Source organism: Rattus norvegicus, chromosome 9, assembly GCF_036323735.1.
Source record: "Rattus norvegicus strain BN/NHsdMcwi chromosome 9, GRCr8, whole genome shotgun sequence".
Taxonomy (NCBI): Eukaryota; Metazoa; Chordata; class Mammalia; order Rodentia; family Muridae; genus Rattus; species Rattus norvegicus.
Window position 1 is genome coordinate 1,620,721 of NC_086027.1, and position 24,913 is coordinate 1,645,633.

At 53.2% G+C, this 24,913-nt stretch overlaps 4 protein-coding genes across 15 annotated transcripts in view; 2 read left to right on the forward strand and 2 right to left on the reverse strand.

The window, feature by feature from the left end:
• Positions 1–10,867, forward strand: part of Ranbp3 (RAN binding protein 3) — a 37,244-nt gene extending 26,377 nt beyond the window's left edge. For 3 of the 10 annotated variants that reach the window (XM_006244357.5, XM_006244360.5, XM_039084330.2), the window contains 12 exons: positions 240–332; positions 969–995; positions 1,854–1,981; positions 4,700–4,813; positions 6,030–6,133; positions 6,339–6,414; positions 7,015–7,117; positions 7,333–7,442; positions 8,423–8,543; positions 9,451–9,593; positions 9,743–9,929; positions 10,022–10,867. In XM_006244357.5, coding sequence (XP_006244419.1) covers positions 240–332; positions 969–995; positions 1,854–1,981; positions 4,700–4,813; positions 6,030–6,133; positions 6,339–6,414; positions 7,015–7,117; positions 7,333–7,442; positions 8,423–8,543; positions 9,451–9,593; positions 9,743–9,929; positions 10,022–10,065 — 1,250 coding nt within the window. In that variant the 3' untranslated portion in view covers positions 10,066–10,867. Of the gene's footprint in view, positions 1–239; positions 333–968; positions 996–1,853; positions 1,982–4,699; positions 4,814–6,029; positions 6,134–6,338; positions 6,415–6,974; positions 7,118–7,332; positions 7,443–8,422; positions 8,544–9,357; positions 9,594–9,742; positions 9,930–10,021 lie in introns of those variants that run through there. The other 7 variants (XM_006244358.5, XM_039084332.2, NM_001399356.1 and 4 more) reach the window with 4 other exon arrangements.
• Caps (calcyphosine) lies at positions 10,151–12,038 on the reverse strand. Its single transcript, XM_039084956.2, is given in 3 exon segments — positions 10,151–11,176; positions 11,178–11,805; positions 11,978–12,038. Coding segments are annotated over 3 exon segments (735 nt in total). The 3' UTR covers positions 10,151–11,130.
• A 1,115-nt stretch (positions 12,039–13,153) lies between these two features.
• Vmac (vimentin-type intermediate filament associated coiled-coil protein) lies at positions 13,154–16,818 on the reverse strand. 3 transcript variants are annotated; one of them, XM_008766765.4, is made up of 3 exons: positions 16,689–16,818; positions 15,792–15,958; positions 13,154–15,052 (listed from the first exon to the last, which is right to left on the reverse strand). In XM_008766765.4, the coding sequence occupies exons 1-3, from the start codon at positions 16,806–16,808 to the stop codon at positions 14,728–14,730; spliced, it is 612 nt and encodes a 203-aa protein (XP_008764987.3). In that variant the 5' UTR covers positions 16,809–16,818; the 3' UTR covers positions 13,154–14,727. The 3 variants fall into 3 exon arrangements, with proteins under 3 accessions (XP_008764987.3, XP_008764988.1, NP_001001720.1); XM_008766766.3 differs by lacking the exon at positions 16,689–16,818 and having other exon boundaries at positions 15,751–16,072; NM_001001720.2 differs by lacking the exon at positions 16,689–16,818 and having other exon boundaries at positions 15,792–16,007.
• Positions 16,819–16,893: 75 nt separating this feature from the next.
• Positions 16,894–20,953, forward strand: Ndufa11 (NADH:ubiquinone oxidoreductase subunit A11). Its single transcript, NM_212517.1, is given in 4 exon segments — positions 16,894–17,038; positions 19,850–19,942; positions 20,145–20,267; positions 20,805–20,953. Coding segments are annotated over 4 exon segments (426 nt in total). The 5' UTR covers positions 16,894–16,941; the 3' UTR covers positions 20,918–20,953.
• Positions 20,954–24,913: the final 3,960 nt, after the last annotated feature.

A 24,913-nucleotide genomic window follows, 5' to 3' on the forward strand; every position in this document is an offset into this window, starting at 1 on the left:
GGAGCTCTCTTTCCTGGGAACTCAATGTGACCCTGTACCAGCCCTGGCCTTTTCCCTTTACACTGTGCTGTGGGAGGCACATTGGAAAGGAAGACTTGGACCTCTCGTCACAGGTCTCGGGGGCAGGTATCTGTCACTATAAAGTGTTGGTGTTAAATGTGACCTCCCTTGCACAACCACTGGAGGTGGTGTGCCCTGGGACAGCAGGGTCAAGGTTCCCAGAATCCACTTTATTCCAGGTCTGCCCAGCCAGAAACCCAGGGAACAGCAGCGTGGTGTGCTCCGTCCAGCTGTGCTGCAGGCCCCACAGCCCAAGGTGCTGTCACAGACGGGTAAGGGACTGAGTCACAGTCTGAAGTACAGAGGCAAGAGGACCCTTTGGGCTAGCCCCATCCTGAGGAAAACCTCAATAGAGGAATAGGGTACGGCCAAGGTTTTCTGTATCCCCAGGTCTCTTGTCAACCTCCCAAGCTACTCTGTGAGGGTTCACATGCAAGGGTTTTCAGCCTTGCTGGGTTTTGGTCTTGTTACTCAAAAGTATCCTAGCCGTTTGGGACCTCGTTAATGTCATGCTGATTAATCACCCAAAGTCTGCTTGGGTCCAGTGCTCAGAGTCCACCCGATAGAGCCATAATATATTCTGAGATTCTCATTTCATTTCATCTTGATCTGGGGCCTAGTAGGATGGGCCTGGCATGTTAGGGCAATTTTCATTTTGTCCTGCTTTAGTTTGATTTTTGTGACTCAGGATCTCCCTGTACATCTAGGCAGCCCAGACACCTCTTGAGCTCACTTTGCTTCTCCTGGGATAGTGGGCACACACCAGTGTTCCAGCTTCCTTCTGGCTTTGTGATTGTGTGAGATGCTGGGGATTGGATGCTGGCCCTACACACGTGAGCTGGGCTGGGCTCTCCGTCAGTTGCATGGGCCAATCTACAATAGGTTTTCTTTTGCTGCTCATTTTCTAGGAGTCCTGCTTCTGAGCACACTGGAAGGTAGTTCTTGTTCATATCTTTGTGTGTGGGAGGCTGTGTGAGTGTGTGTGTGAGTGTGAGTGTGTGTGTGTGTGTGTGAGAGTATGAGTGTTTGTGTGAGTGTGTTAGTGTGTGTATATGTGTGTGTGTGAGTGTGTGTGTGTGAGAGTACGAGTGTGTTAGTGTGTGTGTGTGAGAGTACGAGTGTGTTAGTGTGTGTGTGTGTGAGAGTACGAGTGTGTGTGTGTGTGAGTGTGTGTGTGGTGTATGTGTGAGAGTACGAGTGTGTGAGTGTGTGTGAGTGTGTGTGTGTGAGAGTACGAGTGTGTGAGTGTGTGTGTGTGAGTGTGAGAGTACGAGTGTGTGTGTGTGAGAGTACGAGTGTGTGAGTGTGAGTGTGTGTGTGTTTGTGTGAGAGTACGAGTGTGTGAGTGTGTGTGTGTGTGTGAGAGTACGAGTGTGTGAGTGTGTTAGTGTGTGAGTACGAGTGTGTGAGTGTGTGTGTGTCTGAGGAGGAGACCCAGGCCCTCCCTGAGCACACCCAGCTATATGCCACACAGTGTCTTGTAGCATAAAGGCAGCAGCTCCTCATGTCTGTGAGTTTTGGCATTTTTTTGTTTTTTAGTCTAAGGCCACATGCCTTTTTTATTTTTTTTTTAAATATGACCCTGGTTGACTTAAAATTTGCTATGTAGCTCTGTCTTTCCTCAGATAGTTATCTACCCGCCTCTCCCTCCCAATTATTGAGATTAAGAACGTTCATCACTGCACACAGCCCAGGATGAGTGAACTTCAGAGTCTAGCAGCTTGGTTAGTTGCTGGAGGGCTGGGGACATCTGTCCACCCTCCCCCCACCTCCTCTCTCTCTCCTTTTTCCAGTCCCCAGCAGTGGCACCAATGGGGTCAGTATGCCAGCGGACTGCACGGGGCCAGCCACTTCTGCATCACCAGAAAACCTCACACAGAGGAGTCCCTCTGAGTCTGCCGAGGGGACACACACATTTGAGGTTGGTTGGTCTTGGGGGCGGCCAGGGTGGGCTGCAATGCAAGGCCCTGATGTCTGTGCGAATTCTTGGTGTCCAAAGACCTATAGCGGTTTCCAGCACTCTTAGCTTGGGCAACTTCTCATGGGTTTGCTCATGCTCTTGTACAAGGTTGCACAAGGCCACTCCCCTTTCCACACTTTAACAACACCCAGGCAGGGCATTTGCAGAGACAGATTTATTGGCTTGGTTTTATAAGTTGGAAGGCATGTGAAGGCATGGCTCTGGCTCTGCTGCCCCCAGCTGATTACAGCCCACTTCACTGGGAGTGCTCATGAGATGGGCAGTCATGGGATTAATAGGGGAGAGCCAAGGGCAGTGCCCTGTGACCTACCCACTTCCGTGGGATCCTATTAAAGGTTCTCCCACACCACACCAGAGACTGAGAGCCTAGCCAGTGGACACTTGGCATTGGTTGATAGGCTGTCAGTCACTGTCACGAATTGTCCCACTTTTGTTACAGTCACAGATGAATCCCCAGAATGACTGGTGCTGGGGCTGTCAGTCCTGAAAAACTTACCTAAGAGAGAAGAGGCACCTGTGCAGACCCAGGATTGAGGCTAGGGCAATATGCCAGCAGCAGCTGGATGAGGGGTTTGATGGGGACCCCAGTTCCCAGGCTGGCCACTGTGTGGAGTCACAGGCATAATGAATGGTGTGTCTATTCTCCCCTACAAAATGCCCATCCCACCTCAGCATCCAAAGTGGGGGTTAGAAATAGCTCCCAGCCTGCTTCTTGAGAGTATGTCTGAGACTGAGGAGGAAATCAAGTACAAGGCGCCAGCCAGGCTATGCTGGCGTCTCGCTCCACCATGCAGGGGTCTACTTGAGTCCCACCCTTCTGACCTTGAGCTTGGGACACTCTGCTCCACCTCCTCACCGGCAGGCTGGGTTCTTAGTCTGCAGATTCGATCAGACTCTCAATTCTGTCTCTGTGGCACCCCAACTTTGAGCCCAAGGTTGCACATTCCAGATGCAAGCCTCATTCCCAGGCCGTTGGGGATAGACAGGGTCACCATACTCATATTTCTGGTCCTGTAGCAAGAACAGGCAAGACCCTTACCTTTTCAGCCATTCCTGATTCATGATGCTGACCTTATATAGCTTATGTAATAGTGAGCTTTGTGAAGATGGAGTGGGATTATGGCTAGGAGACAGCCACCTGGTGACATACTTGGCAGAAAGGGACTTCTGGAGATTCCCTGTGCTGGTAGAAATCTTTGCAGAGCCATGCCAGGCCCAGGGGCTGGTTCTCAGTGGGGGACAGTGCCCAGAGGACTGTGCACACAAGTCACCCTCCCTGTGTAGTAGCTACAGGGCCATGAGAGAGTCAGAATGCGGCCAGATTTGTAGGGTGTCAAGCAGCTAAAAACATTTAAAGTCTTAACAGCCTGGGAGAGAGCTCAGAACTGTCCCACCAAATTTTCCTACACTGCAAGTTGCTATCACAGACATGTTGGAGCTCCTATACTCCACCTTCCACTGTACAGCTAGGGTATTGGACTCAAAATTCTCCTTATTCAGGCTACATGGGTGATCAAGTTCCTGTACTCAGAACAGTCACACTTGTAAGAATTTAGAAGGGCCAGTGAGGGCTCAGTGAGTTAACAATGCTTCCTTCTGGGCTGGAGAGATGGCTCAGTGGTTAAGAGCACCGACTGCTCTTCCAGAGGTCCTGAGTTCAAATCCCAGCAACCACATGGTGGCTCACAACCATCTGTAATGGGATCTGATGTCCTCTTCTGGTGTGTCTTAAGACACATATAATAAATAAATCTTTTTTAAAAAAAAAATGCTTCCTTCTGAGTCAGAGGACTTAGGTTGGATCCCAGGGATTCACATGGTGACTCCTTCAGACCAGTTCAGGAGATTGTTCTGTTTTCTGTACATGCACACATATATGTGTGTACACATAGATAAATGAAATTTGGAGGAAACAAATGTAAGCATGTATAAAACACATACAAGAAGCTGTGAGGTGGCCATTCTTACTTGAATGGCCTATGATGTGAGGTTCCTTGAGGTCATCTCTGCAGTGAGATCCCAAATCGGTGACCCACATCACACCATTCCTTCTAGTGACTATCTGATCTGCTGCTTGGTAGCTGCTGTGTCTGCCATTTACTGTTTATAATTACATTCTGAGTATTTATCCCCTTGCTTGATGGACCCTTGGTCTTGGTTCTGGGTCTGTTGGTACCAAGGTGTGCTGATGTGCCCTGCTCCCGCTGACAGCCAGAGTCATGCCTGAGCTGAAGGTCCCAAGAACAGGCTCTTAGAGGTGTCTTTTGACTGTCTTTTGAGTGTCTGTGATATTTGCAGTCTGCCTCATCTCCACCTAATGCTTCTCCAGACCAAAAGCCAGTCTGCCTTTAAGAGGGATGCCCTAGAGTCTTGAAATCTCCACAAGGCCATCCACCTTGCCATCCAGCTGGAAGCATCCCTTTCCTCAGCTCCACTGAGGCAGAGGACTGCTGGTGTTGTTCAGCTGCTAGGCTTCAGGCCTAGCACCATCCCAAACCCTCAGATCCCTGGGCCCACAGCACAGGTCTGAGGTTCAGGCCTTTCTCTAATGGTGCCTACCCCAGGAGAGTCATAGCTTCCAGTAAAGCAGGAGCTTGGCTCCTTCTAGGCTCCTGAGCACTCCATTGTCCTGTTGGTAAATATAGGTTTTCCTTCTAGGAGAAGGTACCTCAGAAAACCCCAAGTGGAGGCTCAGAGGAGACGCACTGTGAAGAGGAGCAGGTGGCCCCACAGGCCTTCGTGTTTGGACAGAATTTGAGAGACAGAGTGAAGGTATTTGGTCTGGTGGGAGTTGGGCAGTGGAACAAAAGTATGGCTTAGGGTGCCAGTGACAGTCACATATTCCCAGACATTGCCTAGGGCCCTCATCCCCCTAAGAATCCCTGGGCCCCCTTTTGGGATAGTGTCTCATGTAGCCCAAGCCTAGCCTCAAGTCCACTACATAACCAAGGATGAACTGAACTTTTTTTTTTTTTTTTTTTTTTGGTTCTTTTTTTTCGGAGCTGGGGACCGAACCCAGGGCCTTGCGCTTCCTAGGCAAGCGCTCTACCACTGAGCTAAATCCCCAACCCCTGAACTGAACTCTTAATCCTCAAATCTAGGGATTTCAGATTACCCGAGAACATCTTTCTAATAGCTAAACTAAAATGACTAACTTTGTGACTGGTTTCACGTGGGTTTTATTTTGAAGTAAGACCTCATATATAGTCTTGAATTCACTGTGTGACTATGGATGACCTTGGACAACAGATCCTCCATCCTCAGCCTTCTGAGTGTTGGGTGAGCTAGAATGAGAGTTATGTATTACCAGGCCTGACTTGCATGGTGCTGGACTTGGAACTCAAAGCTCAAGCTTGCTGGGTGAGCCTTAAGCACACAGATTCTCTTAATTTTGTGCTGTGAGCTGGGGCCTGGGTTCAAACAGCCTCCACCCCAGCCTTAGCAGCCAAGACAAGGGGTGCCACCACAGAATCATCAGCAGATCAGCCCAGTCCTGGGAACTGAGTCATGCCTGCGGTATTGAAGAATAGGGTCTGGGGCTCCCAAGACTCTGAGCTCCTCCTTTTCCAACTTCAGGCTGCCAGGAACCCCTTTAGGCAGGGTCAGGGCCACTTTACTCTCAGCTTATGGGTGCCACCAAGATGGTGGAGCACAGACACGGAGAGGTCTGCGGAGCCCAGATTCCCCCTCAGAGTGATCCAGCCTTGATCTCTAGATTTTCCTGCCTCAGCCTCCTGAAGTGCTATGGTGACAGGTGTGTTGTCTCTTTGAAACAAGGTCTTACTGTGCAGCCCAGGCTAGCCTGATCTCACAGAGAGTGAGTTCTGTCTCTCAGTGTTGAGATTGTCTTTGTGTCATAACTGCTGTGTCAAGTGCAGCCATACTGGTGGCAGCTGCACTTCTTATGCAGTCCATTTTCACAGCTGATCTTGGCAAGCACTTGTCAGACAGGGCCACATGAGCAACCTGCTTCCCTCTGTCTCTGCAGTTAATGAATGAGAAGGCCAATGTGGCAGATGTAGACAGTGCCGCACATCCCGGCTCAGAAACACCCACTGCGACCAACTACTTCCTGCAGTATATCAGTTCCAGGTGAGTGCACTGTGCCGTGCAGGTGGGGTCTTCCATACCAGTAACCCTCCATCTGCAGAAGCCCCATGATTTGGGCTGGGCAGCCAGCCCATGTACTAGTATGTTGGGAGGGAGGCAGGCACACTGCGGTGTGAGGCTCCCCTGCACTGCATGTGCCTCTGTGGTGCACCTCAGGTGCCACACTGATGGTGCCACTCCTCTCCAGCGCAGACAACTCGACCCACAGTGCTGACACCTCCACCAAGTTTGTGTTTGGCCAGAACATGAGTGAGCGCGTCTTGGTGAGTGGCTCCGCCCCGCACAGTGATCTCGTGCCTCTTCCCACTCAGGCTCAAGCTGACATGCTGTCTCCTGTACAGTCAGACAGGACACTCGGGTGCAGGAGTGAGAGAAAGAGCAACTTATTAAAGGCTTTGTCACAGATTTGTCAGGGGCTGGCGTCACCCCTCCTGTCTTTATTGTCCACTGACATAGGCTTTCCTGTGGCCAGAGCCATCTGTGGCACTCAAAGCTACACCACTGAGTCAGGTGCCCAGTCTCTCTGTCCATGGAGCCAGCTATGCCTGCCACTTCTGCATTGCAGTCAAGATAGCAGGCATTTGCACTCCCTGCTTTCTGACCCTTAGCCATGCTGCAGCTTCTTCCTGTTGGTCTGCCACAGTATGGCTTCTCAGAACTACCACAGATGGCTGCACACAGGTAGCACTCTTGTGGCCCTTAAGAGGCTGTTCCTGACTGGGAATGGAATGACTGCTGAGGACAGGCCCTGCAGAGCCCAGGAGTCAGGCCTCCAGGAAGTGCTGAGCAGCCGACCCTGCTGGGCCTCTCGCTCTGTCCTCAGCACCCACAGCAGCTCCGCCCTGGCACGCTTGTTTCCTCAGAGCCCCCCAAAGCTGAACGAAGCCAATTCAGACACCAGCAGGGAGACTACACATGCCCAGTCAGGGTCTGAGTCGTCATCCCAGGAGGCCGTCCCCAAGAAAGGTAGGAACAGCCCTGCACACACCCCAGGGGAGACTCCTGATTCCCAGCTAGGCACAGCCATAGCCATAAAACACCTTAGGATTGGCCCAAGGTGCCCATTAGGGGTAGTGGGTGGCAGTGCTCTGTTGACCACGACAGGGCTCCCCAGGTCTCTGGGAGGATCAGGCCCACTCTGCTGATTTGTCCTTTTTTCTTGGGTCCCCACTGCTGTGCAGAGTCCCTGGCCGAGTCAGCTGCTGCCTATACCAAGGCTACAGCATGGACGTGTTTGCTGGAGAAAGTGGAGGTCATTACAGGGGAGGAGGCAGAGAGCAATGTGCTGCAGGTGAGCAAAGACGGGATGCTAAGGCACAGGGCACTGTAAGGGATCAAGGCGGCCTGTGTTACACAGTAAGACCCTGTTTTCAACAACAAAGTAAAGGTAGATGTGTTGGCGCACACCTTTAACCCCAACACTTGGGGAGACAAAGGCATGCAGATCTCTGTGAATTTGAGGCCAGCCTGTTCTGCAGAGTTCCAGGCCAGTCAGGAACTTTTGTCTTGAGGAAACAAAGAACTGTTCCACAACCACTGTCACAACTTATCCCCTGAATAAGGCCCTGCCCCAATGTACTAGCACCCTAGCACGTACAAGACTTCATCACATCTGATTTCCTGGTGTTGGAAATTTCTTACAGTATTCCATGATGTGTGAAGTCTCTGTCTGGTATTGTCTCTAAGCACTGGGTCCTTAAGTCTGTGCTGAGGCGTATATGAACATTGTTTCTGTTCCTAGCTGAATATGGCTCCAAGGGAATTCTTGCTGCCAGTGAGCTGACACTTGGCCTCTTTCTGCTTTAAGACTCTTCCACATTCCTGCTTGTTTTCTGGGAGGGGGAATGAGGGGGCAGGACTGCAAGGCCCCATCAGCAGCCTTCCCAGCACAGTAGTACATTCCTACAGTTAGGCATTTCTCCACAGCACCCAGTGCTCCTTTGCTGTGGGAACATGGTGGCATCTCTCTGTGCCTGGATTCGTATTTGCAGAGTCACCCTTGTTTGCATACTTGGGCTGGGTGCATGATGGCTCTCTGGGGTAGAGCCTAGTGTTGAGGAGCTCTGGGTTCCATTCCCAGCAAGCAGCACAGAAACTATAGCCATACAGTAGACCACCAGACAAAGAGCAGCACAGCCCCAGTGTCCTTCCTGGCCTTAGTCTGTAGTCAGACACCTCACGGGTAACTCTGAGCTGCAAGTGGGACCCATGCTTTGTGGGGTGCAGAGGGTGTGGGTACCCCAGCCTGGTCACTGACCCCATGTGTTACAGATCCAGTGTAAGCTGTTTGTGTTTGACAAGACATCACAGTCATGGGTGGAGCGTGGCCGGGGACTTCTCAGACTCAATGACATGGCGTCAGCCGACGATGGCACATTACAGTCCCGGCTAGGTAAGCTCTGGGGGAGGACAGAGCCAGAAGTGTAGGCTTCACAGCTGGGAGCCACCCAGGGGCTTGGCTGTGAGCAAAGATAGCGGTGAGCCCCACACCCACTCACTCTGGCCTGGGCCTGCTGCCCTTCACATTGCTTCCTTGCTCAAGTGTCCTTAGCGGACATTAAGAAAGCCCAGTTTGGGGGCTGGAGAGATGGCTCAGCGGTTAAGAGCACCGACTGCTCTTCCAAAGGTCCTGAGTTCAATTCCCAGCAACCACATGGTGGCTCACAACCATCTATGGGATCTGGTGTGTACTTGTATACATAAATTAAATAAATAAATCTTTAAAAAAAAAAAAAAAAGCCCAGTTTGGAAGGAAGGTGGGGGCAGGAAGAGTGTCAGCCTGGGCTTCAGAGCTGTCACTTCTGTTTGAGGGACTTCATATGAAAATGGTCTCTTTGTAGCCCATGCTGGCCTGGCCCACTATGAGAGCCCACCATGTCCTTCCCGTTTGGTTATATTCCCCTTAAAGTTAAGCCCAGAAATTGGGAAACTGAGGCAGGAGGACTGATAGAGTTTAAGGCCTGCCCAGGCTACTGAGACCCCACCGTAGTAAAGAGAAGTTAAAGGAAAAGTTAGAGTGAATGTCTACAGTACTTAGCGGTTACTGTGTGGGACTCTCCTTTGGGCAGACAGTTGTGGTTTTCTACATGGCAGGGGCAGCCCAGGGACAGGTTGCGACTTGCCTCATACATGTGATGGGCCTAGCTGGGTCCTCAGGTGGGATGGAGCAGTCTCCATCTCAGTGTACCCTACCTGCCCTGTTGCAGGCTAGCCCCTCCCCCAAGGGCATGTCTCCCTGCCCCGTGCAGACATGGGCTGCAGGTTGGGACAGGTGTCGCTAAGCAGCTCCCTTGCTGCAGTGATGCGGACCCAGGGCAGCCTGCGGCTCATCCTGAACACGAAGCTGTGGGCACAGATGCAGATGGACAAGGCCAGTGAAAAGAGCATCCGCATCACAGCCACGGACGCTGAGGACCAGGGCGTCAAGGTCTTCCTGATCTCGGTGAGCTTGAGGGAGGGCGGGGGGTTCCGGGGATGACACTGGCTCAGCACTGAAGACTTTGATGTTACCAGTGGGCAGGCCAGGGCCTACGTGTGCGCACGGGCGCTGCCTAGCCTGGCTGCTTGCCACTTCACACTCTGCCTCCCCAGGCCAGCTCCAAAGACACAGGCCAACTGTATGCTGCGTTGCACCACCGCATCCTGGCTCTGCGTAGCCGGGCCGAACAGGAACAGGAGGCCAAGGCACCCCCACCTGAGCCAGGAGCCACCCGGGCTGCCGAGGAGGAAGACAGTGATGAGGATGCTGTGCTGGCTCCTTCAGGTGTCACGGGGGCCGGTGAGCACCATGGGACCAGTGGGAGGAACGCCAGTTAGTCTCCGTGACTGTGCTGGGACTGAGAGACCTGCTCTCCCCCTCACCCCCCGCAGGCGCAGGCGATGACGGTGATGGTCAGGCTACTGGGAGCACATAGCAGCGGAGCCGCTGTACCAGGCTGCTGCTTCGTCGTCTGTCTGCTGCTGCCCATCCCTCCCTGCAGGCCGTGTCATGGTGGTGTCTATTGCCGGGGTGGCCACAGGCTGGATCCGAGTGTCCCCTCTGCAGCAGACGGGGACGCCAGGATGCGGCTTGGGACTCAGACCTCATCATATTGATGAGCAGAAAGAACGTTCCCCGCCTTCGTCCGATCGAAATGGCACATTGACACTTGTCACAGCTTCGTGGTGACCATCCCTCCCTGGGCAGTGACAGTGAGAAGTCTGAGCTCAGCATTCTGCTGAGTGACCTGCTGCCTGCTCGGCTTTCCTCTGCCAGGCCTAAGTGGCAGCTGCCTCTTGTTCTCTGGTGGCTTGGCTCCCCAGGTCGAGTGAAGCTACACTCGGGCTGAGCTGACTTGACGCTCTTCTGGGTGGTGCCCAGCCCACACAGGGGCTCCGTAAGTTGGGTCCTGAGAACACCTGTCTGGATGAAGGTTTTGGAGCCAGGAGACTTTCTGCCCTCTTGCCTGCCAACCTGAACCACCGGGGTCACCCTTAGCATAGCACAGCCCTGAGGTGACTGACCATCCTGTGGACTGTGTGGTCCCACCTCTGGCCTGGCCACTCCCGGGGAGCCAGCAAGGACACCAGAGGCTGCCTAGCAGGTGGGCCACACTGCTTCCAGCCTTAGCCAGCCAGTGACAAGTGAATCCAGACGTCACCCATGTGTTTTGGAACATTTATGTAAGATTGTCATATGAAATGTATTTGAGAACTGCATTAAAACTTTTAACTAAAGCCCCAGACTCTTTTGCACCTGGCAGCCAGACAGGCTGGATTTAGCCATGGAGGCCCCTGATGGGGTCAGTAATCAATCCAGCCATTGCTAGGCCTGTGGGTGGCCCTGCCAGAGACCTGGTCCAGCCGGTTCTTCAACCTCCGTTCTCACACATCCCCCTCCCTCTTTCTAGTTGGGGTACCCTGGGACAGTGGTGGCAGAGGGTGGCAGGTGGAAAGGGACTAGGCTAAGTGCAGCTATTAGGCGGGTGAGGGCAGCTATGTCAGAGGTGCCAGGTGCTGCTCACCATGGCTACAAACTCTGGGTCTATCCATTGAGGTGCTGAGTCTGCTGTAGTAGTCTTGGAACTCAGGTAATGTGACCTGCGGATGGGCAGACTGTGAGTTGCAGCAGGTTGAGGGAGACCCAGGCCAAGGACACTGCTCTGGGGAGGAGGCATCAGGTAGACACACACACACCTGCCCATCCTTCTCAAAAGTGTCAAAATTGTAGAGGAATTGGTGGAGGACCTCATCCTTTGTCCACTCTCCACTGTACACCTTGGGGAGAGCCTGACCACTGTACACCCCTCATGTGGTCACCACACCATCCCCAGTCTGGTCCAGCTTGGCAGAGGCAGCTACAATGACAGCTTCCTGAGTCTGGGCAAGTGTCAGCACCCCACACCAGCCCTTCAGTCACTGAGACCAGCCTCACCTGTAGCACCTGTAGGAACTCCAGGTCCAGGGTCCACTGCCATCACAGTCCCAGTGCCTGCACAGAGCCTCTGCCTTGCCCACCTCCAGCCCCAGCTGTGACAGGCCCGGCCTCAGCTCCCCTGCATCCAGGGACTGGCTGCCATCCTTGTCCAGGCAGTGGAAAAATCTGGGGATCACAATGGGGTTAAATGGAGGGGGACTACCCAGGCCAGAAGTGCTAGTGTTGCTGGGAGTGAAGGCTCACCTGGCCTGTGTCTGGATGCCTGGGGCCCCTCCTTGGGGGCATTCACAGTGTCCATTATGGGTACAAGCAAACAGCTGTGGTGGGACAGAACTCCCAGTGCGTTTCTGCACTCAGCCAGCCTGTCACAGCTTGGTGGCACCACACAGCCCAAGCAGAGCTCCCCATACCATTCACCTGGCCTGTTTGTGTCCTCAGTCCTGGGGTGGAGCTCCAAGTAGGTCTGTGCATCCTGCCTAGCACAGCCGTTGCTAGGCAGTATGGCTCTGGGGACTGGGAGGGGCCTAGCTGTAATCCCGTGTCAAGCACATTAGCCTGCCAAGGAGGGCCTCATGAAGTGACTCCCAGATCCTCTGGACACAGCACTTTGTGGAGTTTGGCTGGAGAAAAAGCTTTGTTCCCTGTGCCACTCAAATCACACTGTCCCACTCTGGACTGACAGGGTGGCCTAGCCAAAGCTGGCCTAGAGCTATTTGGACAAGGTGGCACTTAAGATGGGGACATAGCTGAAAGTCTAAAGCTAAGTTGGGTCACCAACTAAGAGCTTATCTTCAAAGACTAAAAACTGGGGCCCGATGGCATATGGCTATAATCCTAGCATTCAGAACATGGAGGGACAAGAGTTCCAGGCTATGTGAAACTGTCTCAATGTCAAGAGAAAAATTATCCATGGCTTTGCAAGCCAACCAGCATGATTCAGTTAATGAGAAACTGAAGTGACATTTTGCTGCCCAAATAGATGATGGCCTGTTATGCTCCAAACACTGGCAAATAGCAAAAAATGCCTCATTGTTTTTAGATTTTAGTGCTTGCTATGGAACCCAGAGCCTTGGCATGCGAGGCTAATGTCGCTAAGCCACACCCAAGGCACTACTGCTTTTCTATAGAGTAATATAAAATATAATTAACTCTTAGAGTTGCTAGAGTGAACCCTTTCACAGTGCTGAGGTGGAAAATAGTCTCAACCCTCAGCTAGCTAGTCTAGTCTCTATAGCCCAAGCTTAATAATATGCAAGGCTGGGGGTATCTTAGCATTACAGCCCCCACCTAAGATAGGCCATTGAGGGGCTGGGGGTCTGGTCAGGGGTGGGGCCTGCCTAGGATCCCCCCGTGAGAGGCTGGAAAGCCTGGATAATGAGTTTAAATATTCGTCTTGTCCCCTGAATTGGAAGTGGCCTTGGTTGTTTCCCTTCACTTCTTTGGGCTGAGTTTCAATTGTCTCTGGGAATAACTAGAACATGGAGGCTGTAAGACAGCTTAGCTCCAGCCCCCTCCATTGTAAAGCGTGTGTAAGACCTAGCAGAGTCCTACCCAGTCTCACAACAGGAAAAAAGGTAGAGCCCAGGTTGAGAAATAACCAATTTATTCTGGTGCAGACAGGCCTGCCTTCCCCTATACAAATAGCTCCCTCTCTCCTCCATCCCCAAGATAAAATGGGCCTCTGTCTCCCATAGCTGAGGGTCTGTCAGACTCTGGGCACACTGGATGGCTGGAAGATCTTCTGTTTGGAACAGCCCATCTTCCACCTTGGTGGCTGCTCAACGACCCTGAGCACAGGGTCCATGAAACTCAACGGAGACCACCTCTGGATGTAAGGGTTTGTGGGGGACCCTCTCACTGCTCTTGACAAGGGCAATGTACCTTACCATCTTAAGCCTAGACAGCATAGATACCAGGATTTAAAAAAATAGATTCTCTTGGGGTGCAAAGGAGACTATCTACAAAAACACTGTTGTCCCTGGAAACTAGGAAAGGGCTCATCAGCTATCCAGGAGGTTTCTGGCTAAGGCAGGGCCTCCAGGGCTGTGCTAGGCACTGATGGAAACAGAAGACAGAATTTCCTGCTTCCTAGTCACTGCTTTCCCCCTGGAAAGGTGGTCCCAGGATGGGGCTGTGCGTGGTTGCACAAGCCTGTCATACTAGTACTAGAGATGCTGAAGCAAGAGGATCAGGAGTTCAAAGCCAACCTAAGCTATATTAAAAGTTTAGAGGCCAGCCTGGGCTACACAAGACTAAGCTTCAAAACACCAAACCAATCAATCACAGTACAGGGCAGTGACCAGCTGGCCCGAATTACTTTAGAGATGCTGGTGGGAAGGCCCCTCCAGAAAGGGGCATTTGAGAGTGACCTGAGTGTCAAGGAACCAAGTGTGGAACCAGGGAAAGACATTGAGGCAGAGGGAACAGACAGTGCAAAGCCTGAGGCACTCTTGGTTGTGGTGTCTCAACCCACCTGCTCTTCCTAGAAGGAAGGGTAGAGTTATGGGAAAGAGATCCAAGGCTAACTGTCTTCTTACTCAGAAGCAACGAAACATGAGAGGGGATTCCGCTTGGTATGAAGAATGGTTCAGGAGGCACAAGAGTAAGAAGGGGAGGGTGGACTCCCATCAGCAGGGCATAGGGTTCACATCTATATTCAAAAGTACTTGGGAAGCCTAGGCTATAGAGACCCCATCTCAAACAAAAATACAAACAAAATCCCCACAGGTGGGTGGGCGCCCGTCAACCTAGCAGAGATCCATGCTATACTCCTGACCCAGCAAGTCTGAGGCTGGCCTGGCTACCTGGATCCCTGTCCCAAACAGGAAACACTACGCTTCAGAGTCAGATCTGGAGATGAGGGTCAGTCCCCACCATCCCACTCATGTTGGGATGCTTGGCTTTGGACTTTGTGTGTGCATGCTAGGAGAACGTTCCACCCTCTGAGTTACTGCCCTTGCCTTTGTTTCTAAAATTATTTAAAATCAGTGGAATGTAGCAGATATTCCAGCACTGGGGAAAAATTGTTTTAAATGAGATCTTGGCTTTAAACCTGTTTTGATGTTTAGATGAATTAAGACCCCTCTAGGACACTGGTGATGTTCAGGACTCTAGGAGTGAAATTCCCAGAGGGCCTTGACCTGAGATGTGTCAGGGCAGCTCACACTGTGGTTCCAAACACAGCAGGCTGCTGGTCATCCTGGCCCTCCTCCTCCCTCATGCTGTTGCCCAGGGGTGGGCCAGGCCCATCAGGAAGTAGCTGGGCCCCATGGCTGTGGCTGGAAGGCAAGGGGCCCAGTTCCTCTGCCTCCTCCAGGGTGGCCAGCAGTGCAGCCAGGGGTGGCCGTTGTCGAGTGATGTCCTGCAGCAGGTCAGCCCGAGGCTGTAGCTCCTGGATCATCTGGTCCCTCTGCTCCACTGCAGCCTGCAGGCTGCGAACGGTGGCCTCAGAGCTCAGCAGCTGCTCTTGGAGGGTGAAAATCTCCCTGGTGAGAGGACCAAATAAGATAGTTACCTACAGGGGTGCGGGGGTAAGGTTGGGGGTGGGGGCATCTACCTGCTCTGGAATCCTCTGAGGCTCCCTATGCCTCCTCCTCTGCTGCTTATGTGGAAGTCAGAGTTGGTTCGCTCCTTACACCCCATGGGATCAAATTCTTCGGCATTCTTAGTGGCAACCAAGTGTCTTTACACATAGCACCATTGATGTCATTGGTAAAGCACCCTCAGGCTCACAGCAGGCCTGGCCCCTGCCATCCCAGCACTCCAGAGATGGAGGCAGAAGGACCAGGAGTTGAAAGCTACATAGTGCCTTCAAGGCCAGCCTTCTCTCAAAAACAAAACAATGCCAGTTTTGTGTGTCCTTCAGTAGGATTTCCTCTGGTTCACAGCTCTGTGCCTTTGTCTACCGATGGGGTCCCCTACCCAGCAGCCTCCTTCGATCATTAGACACAATACTCTTGCACCCCCCAGGGCAAGCAGCACTAGCGGAATCGGCTTTGTGGGACAGCTGGCTTCATTTTAACACTTTGAAACGCTCTCATGTAACCCAAGCTATACTCTTAACTTCCCACGTAGTCGAGAATGGCCCGAACACCTGACCCTCCAGTCTCAGCCTCCCCAGTGCTGTGATGTCAGGCATTTAGTGCTTTGGAAACTTTTGCTCTCGGGTCCCAGCCCTTTCCACCTCTCTCCTTCGGGATGTCCTCCGGGCCTCCTCCTCCTCACCGGTCCTTGGCGCGACCCAGCTCGTCCAGGGCCGCGCGCAGCTGCTGGTCCTGGCAGGCCAGACGCTCGGCCTGCGCACGCATCGTGCGCTCCGCCGCCAGCAGCCGCCTCTCCAGCTCCGCCGCTCGCCGGTGCACGGCCGCTAGGTGCGCGTTCGCCTCCCGGATCTGCAGAGGTGGCGGCGCAGACATGGCCCCGGGCCGCCATGCAGGCTCCACCCAAACCAGCCAGGCCCCGCCCACAACGGGAAAAGTCCCGCCCCTTGAAGCCCGACCACTGACGCACTCCTCCCAGGCTGCCGCTGCATTAATTCAAACATTCTCAAGAGGCCCCGCCCTACTCCGAAGTAACATCAGACACGCTCCCGGAGGAAGGCGCGTGCTTTCTCTTGGGCTCTCACTATTGGCCACAGTTCTTATAGGGGCAGGCTTAAGTGCGGTCACGCCCTGTAACCAATGCTTAGGTCCCTTTCCGGAACAGCTCCTGAGTCTGGCTACGCCTCCTTGTGCAGCGAGGACGTAGACCAGCGCAGAATGGGCCTAGTTTCCGTCAATTACAATCCTCACACTACGATTGGTCCCCTGCTCCCAGTCTGGCCACACCCCCAAATAGTTACACGCGGTCCAGATTCACAGTCCGGACCCTTGATTAGCCAGCCACTTTTGCGCTATGTCCCACCACGTCACTACGTGGAATTCTGCCTCGCGCTGTAATATCTGCACTGCGATTGTCCTACCTTCTGTCAATTTCGAGCATTGACCCGCCTGACAGTGTAATCGATGTACTACAATGGTCTGTCAACCTGTCAATCCCTTGGATGGACCATCAACGTTCTCCGTACTAGGAACCTAGTCTACGCTAGAGCTGGAGGTGTTTTTCTTCATAGCGTCAGTTTACCTTTCCAGGAAAGATGTCACGGGTGTCTCTGTCCAGATTCACTTGTGGACTGAGCACCACACATTTCTTTGCTACGCGAAATAGGACGTCCGTACTAACCTGCGCTGTGCGCATGCGCATGCGCACAGGCCATGTCCATGTTCGTGGTACTCAATAAAGTTGCGCGCTGTGAATCTCGCGAGAGTTGGCTTAGCGGGCTAACCTTGAGCTCGCCCAAACGCCGTAAAGTCTGCTAGGCTGGCTAGGTACGGCCATGGCCAAGCGGTTTTTCGAAGCCTACAATGAGACCCCCGACGGCACCCAGTGTCATCGCAAGGCCTACATCACTACTGCCTTAGGCGGCCTTTGTGGTGAGCGCGGACCCAAGGGCGGAGGGCAGGGAACAAAGGTCAGAGGGCACGCGGCGGTCCAGGGCTCTGGGACCGTAAAGGTGTAGGAGCTTGGTTGAGACTTTTGAGCTGCGTAGACACGTCAGCCCCTAGAGTTTTCAAAGAGAATATCAGAGAGTAAAAGCTGGAGGAAATGTGAAGATCATTTTAGCATTATCGGGGTTTTTTAGGGTTAAGGGGTGATCGGGTCACCGGAGTGTTTGAAGACAAGTTCTAGTGTTGCCCAGGCTAGACCGTAGACTATACAGCCGAAGATGGCCTTGAGGTCCTCCAGTCAGGCCTGTAACTTATGATCCTCCTCCTGTCTCAGCTGCCCAAGTGCTAGGATGACAAGGCTACACCCTGACATAGCCTCTGGAAGATGTTTAAGGTTTTGGGGGTTTTTTGTTTTGTTTTTTTGGTTTTTTCTATTTTCCACCACCACAGAACATATTTATTTGGTATTATTTTTAAGTGATTTAAAGTGATTTAGTTTTATTTTACGCTCATTGGTGTTTTGCCTATATGTCCGATCATCTAGAATTGGAGTTACAGACAGGTGTGAGCTGCCATGTAGGTGCTGGGAATTGAACCCAGGTCACCCGGAAGAGCTCTTCCATTTCTCCAGAACTGAGCTAGAACCATCCCTCCAGCACTATTTACTATTATTTTGAGATACGATTTTCCTATGTAACCCAGGTTGGGTTGGAACGCAAAGAAATCGTCCTGCGTCTGCCTCCCAAACACCTAATTCCGGAAATTTCCAAGTAAGACACACTTGTTTGGAAGGCCAATTATCTTTTGGGGATGCCATGAGGTTGCCTTCGGCATTTGGGATTCTTAAGATGCCCGAGGCCTGGTTCATTCACTCATGCTACCCATCATGACTTCATTCAGTGATGAATTTCCGGTGTTTCCATGGTCCTCACATGCATTAATCTACCCAAGACTTTGCTCGCACCAGGCAAGTGCTGTAGGGTCAAGTGATTGGGGGATTTAAAATGGACAGAACAGCCTGGTCGTGGTGGTGCCCAGCACTTGGTGGGCAGAGGCAGGTAGGTCTCTGTGAGTTAGCCAGCCTGGTCTACAGAGCAGAGTCCAGCACAGCCAAGGCTACACAGAGAAACCTTGTCTCAAACAAAACAAAACAAAAAAAAAAAAAAAAAAAGGAAGGAAGGAGAGAATGTGAGTATTGGATTCGGGGATGAGTGTGCGCACTGTTGGGGTTGGACTGGAGTCTGTCTTGGGTAGACATTGAGAGTAAGCTGGCCCTTTTCAGAGGTGCCATGTCAGAGCTGCAGAGGAAGGAGATGGACGGTTAGATCTAATTTGAAAACTCTTCCCTGTATCCTACCTCCTTTGTTCCCAAGCTCCCTGCCCGGCTCCCCTAAGGGAGACATTGCAGGAAGGCTGCCTTCCTAGCAGGGTCTAGCAAATTAGAGGCACCGTGAAGCCCACCATTGAACAAGTAAGGTCTTAGGGGCCCTCAGTGAGAGGATGGATGAGTGAATGAATTCCTGCCCTGCCAACACGGATGGATGGCTCATGGGTGCTGCAGGTGGTGCAGAGGCTTGGCTGTGTTTCTGCTGGGCCATGGGAGAATCGACACAGGGGCTGCAGTTAGAGAGTGGAGGGCAGTCAGTCTGGGTTACCAAAGTCACCCAGGGTCCCTGTGGCCTCACCAGTCCCAATCAAGATTCCCACTGGCCCTAGTTTCAAGTCCTGCTGCATCTGGGAAAAGATGTCCCAGGAACCCCCAACAGTGGGGTTGGGTTCCTGTGTGAGCATTCTCACACTCTATGTGCATAGAAGCCGTACTGAGGTTGAGGCAGAGCAGTGTTTGGGCTGGAGAACTACAATGCCTTTGAGGTCTCCAGCCCAGCACCCAGCCCCATCTTTGCTCCGCTAGGCCTCAAAAGAAAAAAAGTTTGGGTCTTTAGTCTGTGTTGAAACTGAGACTTCAGATCTGTAAGTGCTCAGTGTCCAAACCAGAACTCCAGAGCTCACCAGGAAGGGTGTGTATGACATCCCCTGAGGCTGGAGAAGGGTTGGGGGGCCAGATCCATTGCCCTATGACCAGCCATGCAGGACCACCTCAGCCTAGTGGCTCTGCTTTTCTGGGCCACTTAACCTCCCGTGCAGAGGAACAACAGCAGAACCATCCGGCCTGGAGGATGAGGAGCAGTGGTGGGCCTTGTTGCCCGTGTTAGGGATCCTGTGTCAGCTGCCCCAGAGAGCTGCACACAATGGGGGGCTGGGGCTGCTTCTCCTGGTCTGGTCTGATTATGATTCCTGTCCTGCAGCCCACCAAATCCTGGGCTCCTGGCTCAGCACCCACCTTGGCCTTGGCCTGTTGTGTAAACCATGGTGTAAAGTTTGGGGTGGCAGGGGCTGAAGGAGATGGAAAAGCTGACTGGTGTGGCTGTGCAGTGGGCGGGGGAGGAATGGGGCCAGCCAGATGTAGGGACACGTCTGGGCCGCGCTGCCGGCACGTGCAAGGATTGGCATCCTGACCTCAATTGCTGCCAAGTCGGATTAGGCTGAGGTCCCAGACCCTTGGAAAATATGGCATTTGATGAGGCTGGAAGAGTCACTGTGGCACAGCGCAGTTGATGGTAGGATGTCAAGTGTCAGGAGCCACCATCACCCCACTGGGGCAGGGCCCTGCCTCAGTTATTGGGAAAAGTGAGAGCTGGCCCTAGGCTCTGGCCTAGCAACACTGGCCCTGGGTTCGAGTCCTGATGTATCCTGGAAAGGCATCCTAGCAACCTCTACCCTCTTTCCCTCCTACAGGCCTAATAAGCTCTGCTTACAGCATCACACACAACCCTGCAGATTCTCCCCTGGAAGCCGTGGCCAGGGTCGGCCGGTTCACATTCACTGCAGGTGAGCTAGTGTCCTGCTGATAATGACACAGGCCATTCAGAGGCTACTGGAACCACTGGGTAGGATCCTAGGAGACTGACTACAAGACTGACTAAGGGCTTAGAAGGGCAGAGGGTGGTGGTATCCAGCTTTGTCTGACAGTCAGGTGCTAACTCAACACTGCCTTGGTTTCCCCACCTCCAACCCCCTTTACCCCTTACAGCTGCTATTGGAGCTATGTTTGGCCTTACCACCTGTGTCAGTGCCCAGGTCCGAGAGAAGCCAGATGACCCCCTGAACTACTTCATTGGAGGTTGTGCGGGAGGCCTGACACTGGGAGCACGAAGTGAGTGACTACCCCCTGGGACAGTGTGTAACCACTGACCACTCCAGCCCTTCCCTCTCTGTCCCACACCTGGCAAAGGCAGTCACTGCCTTCTCAACAGCAGGCAGCTCTGTGGTAGTCACAAGAGCTACAGGTACCCACAGCACTCAACACTGCCCAAGGGCCCCATGCCAGCTGCTCCGGCCTGCCATCCCTGTCACAGATAGTGAGAGGAGGCCTGTGTCCTGCTGTGGGTATCCCTGCCCATCCCTTCATCATTGGGACTTAGAAACTGGGAACCAATGCAGCTGTCCCTACCCACCAAGGGCCATGTGTCCTGGGGACAGGAAAACATGCTGGCTCTCAATTCAGCTGTGAGCAAACTGTGGGAAGATTTAGCAGGGAAGTCTCCCCACTTCCAGGAGTCAGGGCTGACCCCACTCACCCTCCCCACACAATGTCTCGAGAGTTAAAGGGTTACTGGTACCGGGCATCTCCTGGGGATGCTCGTGGACCTTACCTGGAGCACCTCGTGCCTGATGCCATCCTTCTCTACAGCTCACAGCTACGGGACCGCCGCCATTGGCTGTGTCTACATGGGTACCGCGGCCGCCCTGTTCAAGATGGGCAAGCTGGAGGGCTGGGAGCTGTTTGCCACCCCCAAGGTGTGAGCCAACCTGTAGCAAATAAATGCTGGATGTCCCTCCTGTGGGCAGTGTCCTAGAAGCAGGCATGCGGCACAAGATGGCCATGGGGACGGGTGCATAGCAAAACGCAGATGAGATGACAGAGGCCCAGGACTGCACTTGGCACACAGGGTTCACTGACAGCCAAGGGGAAGACCACATGCTCCTGCCGGCCAGCCTGGTGTGGGCTGCCGACCTGGGTCTGCAGACAATGCAGATCCCCATGGTCAGCTACCAGTGAGTGGCAACCCGGCCACCCCCACGCTCAGGTTGTGGGCTGCTCCTGCTGGGCCTATCCCCAAAGCCAATAGCTTCTGGAAAACCTGCCTGGGCCCCACACACCAGTTGCTCCAAGTTTCTGGGCAGTGGAGCAGAGAGTCCTGGATGGGCCATTCTGTTCTGCAGGCCGCTACAAGCCCAGAGCTGGGGCTGGAGCCTGTCAGCCTGGCCAGGTGACACGAGCCCAGTCCCTGCCTTGTAGGATCCTTGCCCAGCTGCTGACAGCCTTTGATTTAGGCGGCCCTGGAATGCTAGGACGCCCAGCCCAGCACTGGCCGAGCTTCCTGGCAACCGTGGAGGAAGCAGTGGGCTCCAGCAGGCTCTGAGGCCATAAATCAAGGTCTGGGTCCTGTCTAAGAAGCCTGGCTCATGAGGCCCCTGCTGGCCCGGACACTTGCTGGTCTGAGGGCCAACCTGGGTGCATGCATCCCCTGTGTTCCTGTACCCCATCCTTCGTAGCCCCGGGTGCCGGCTCAGGATTACCTTGAGGGCTATTTGATCTGAACTTGGGGCTCCCCAAGAAAGGAATGGGAAACCCCAAGAGGCACAGAAGGCACAGGAGCCCAGGCCCCAGAGTGCTAGAGTTTGGATGCACCTCAGCTTTGAATCCTGGGCTCCTGGCTATGTCCATCAACACAGGCACCAAGCCTCAGCTCTGCTCCAGAAATGAGAAGAATGACTTCCCTCTGGTCATCACAACATACGTTCCACCCAGCTGGGCCTTGTGTGCCCAGTCCTGGTTCTGACTGTGTCCCCATAAAAGTTTGAGTGGATTGGGATAGCCACTCAGGAATGCAGTCCTGTCTGTAACTTTTTGTCAGGCCCCTATCTCCTTTCTCATTCATTCAACCTGAGGGACAGAAGGAGTTCCAGCAGGACCTGGAATAGTGCTGCCTTGCCCACTGGTCACCACCATGTCTGTCTTCCCTAGGCCTGAGAAGGAGCGTTCAAAGCTGACACCATTCTGCTCCCTGCTCCCTTGCCTTCCAGGGTGCTGCTGCTGGCTTTGCACATAGCCCACCCAGCCCTTTCTGGGCTCGCTGCCAGGGCTAGAGTGGTCTGCCAGCCCCTCCCCAACCCCTGCCAGCATCCAGACCTAAGAAAGGGGCAGGATGGGGTGGCTCCTCACCAGGCTCTAGGGAGCCCCAAACCCAGGCCCCATTGGCCATAAACATTTACTAGCCAGAGAGGGGCTGACGTCACCTCCACACGGAGGCCCCATCTGGAGTGTCCCAGCAGCCGCCTGTGGGGACCATCAAGACAACACACAGGTCCAGTCTGGCTCCCTGAAGGCCTAGAAGAGAACCTAAGAGGGAGGGGCATCAGCAGAGACAAGGTGTCCTCGGTCCAGAACAGAAGCTGGGGATGCTAGACAATCCCTTTCCTAGAGCACATCCTTACATAAAGCTACAGAACCCTGGGCTGGCTATAAGTGGTCATGCGGTCTTTGCTGGTGAGCAAAAGTAGGTCAACAGGAGTCCCACCTCAGGGCTAAGGCTCAAGTCCTCTCTGCTTCAGCCACATAGACCTCCATGCTCTAGGCAGCTGTCATCCCATCCTGTGTGTCCCTGTGTGGAGCTGGGATATGTTTTGGCTGCTATACTCTTTGTCCCGTCCCAGCAAGGTTCAAATAATTACACAAGAGATTACTGCGTGAGGCCTGTGGTTAGCCGCTGGCTACCAAGGTCTGAGCTAGTAGCCCAGGCTCAATGAAGTCCACACATGGAAGCAGAGGACAGGGTCGCCTCCTCTGACTTTGGCACAAATCAATGTGATTTTAAATGCACCATGGGGGGTGTGGGACTCTGGCACCTGCAGAAGAGTAGCCTAGCCAGGGCAGCCAGCGATCTTGGGTCAGGCCTGAGCTAAGGTCTATGTCCCACAGGACAAGGCAAGTTGGAGTGGGAGACATTCAGGCAGACTCACAGCATGCCTAGGCCACAGGGGTGGGGCGGGGAGCACACTTGCCATCCTAATACTGGAAATAGAGTCAGGAGAATCTTCTGTCGCACAGTGAGTTTCAGGCTAGCCTGGGCTACAGGAAACCCAGTTTTGAAAAAAGTCAAATGAAAAATGAAAAAATTTCATCTTAGAAAAGCCCACCAAACGGAAACCAACTAAGGCACACACAGCCAGCCTTCTACTTCTGGGTCCTCCCAGAAGCACGCCTCTGCCCCCACCGTCATTAACACATGCAGGCCCCTCACAGGCAGACCGACCCCTGGGGCTTCCCAGAAGTGCTGGGTGGCCCCTGCTTCCCTCACCTCCTGAAGGCCCGTGGGCCCTAAACCTGAGTAGGGAAGGTGTGAGCCAGGTTGTGGGTGGGGAGGAAAGGGATCGGGGGCCCACTCACAGCCACATGGAATGGGCCACAGCTGCCAGAGCCTGGCTGGAAACCAGCAGCTCCACTCATTAGGAATATCGCTTTTGTCTATATGTCTAAAATATACTTATGCTGTGTGTGTTTCAGTAGGTAAAACACACTTGGGCTACCCTGAAGGTTCCAAAGGCTGTAGAGAATGAATCTCAGCCACCCCCGCCCAGTGTCCTTTTGCTCCTCCCAGCAGGCTGCTTGTCTTAGTATTTCTCTTCTCAGGGCTCTGCTGGCCTCTTAGTTCTCTAACTGCTGCAGGGATCCTATCCTGGCACTTGGAGAACCGCCTGCTCTTTTTATTTATTTATTTATTTTGGTTCTTTTTTTGGAGCTGGGGACCGAACCCAGGGCCTTGCGCTTCCTAGGCAAGCGCTCTACCACTGAGCTAAATCCCCAACCCCTCCGCCTGCTCTTTTTAATGGCAGCATAATATTTTAGCTCTCTTGAGAGTGCCTCTCCCCAACCCTCATTAAAGTCTACTCCGGGGGGGTGGGGGGGGGACCTGCCCTGTGCGAATGAACAACCTGTAATGTGCTAATTGGCGAATGACTTTCAATTTACAGAAAAACTGAGCTTAAAGGACAGAGTCCCATAAACCATTTTTATTCCTTTGTTCGCGAAGGTCCCAGACTTGTATGAACGGGAGTTTGTTGCCACTGACAGGTTATCAATACCTATTAGAAACCAAGGCCTGGAGTTGGGGATTTGGCTCAGTGGAAGAGCGCTTGCCTAGTAAGCGCAAGGCCCTGGGTTCGGTCCCCAGCTCCGAAAAAAAGAAAAGAAAAAAAAAAAAAGAAAGAAAGAAACCAAGGCCTGGCTGACCCCAGAGCCTGTGAGTGTGTAAAAGGACGAGTCTCCTGCTCTAGGATGGTGGGAAATCTTCCTCACCCTAAAATCCTCCATGTTTCACCTCTGCACGCCTCTCTGCTGTAGCTCAAGGACCACTGGCTTTTCAGGGGGGCTCTTTCAGTCATGCCCATTTAAAGGATTTCTCTAGTCTTCATGCCAGCTGGTCGCTTGCTTAAAGCTGCGTATGATACCATTTCCTAGACTTACTGCATACTGTTTTGTTCACTCAGGGAAGGACGTACAGATGTTTGTTGGTACACTTCTTGCCATCGCCCTTTAAGCTAGTCTCATGGTGTGACCTAAAACTCATCCTCCTGCCTTCACCTCCTAGGTGCAGAGATGCCAGGCGTGTGCTACCTACCAGTGCCCAGCCTGAGGGATAGCCTGCTGGCTTCCAAATCATAGAGATCACATAAATAGTTCCACAAGGGGCTGGGGATTTAGCTCAGTGGTAGAGCGCTTGCCTAGGAAGCGCAAGG

Bases quoted from the DNA above. Each gene is read 5' to 3' on its own strand.
- Vmac (XM_008766765.4), bottom strand. From the start codon at position 16,808: ATGCGCATGCGCACAGCGCAGGTTAGTACGGACGTCCTATTTCGCGTA. The intron at 15,959-16,688 runs GTAAACTGACGC...CCACCTCTGCAG, and splicing joins GTGACATCTTTCCTGGAAAG to ATCCGGGAGGCGAACGCGCA. The intron at 15,053-15,791 runs GTGAGGAGGAGG...TCCTCTCACCAG, and splicing joins CTGGGTCGCGCCAAGGACCG to GGAGATTTTCACCCTCCAAG.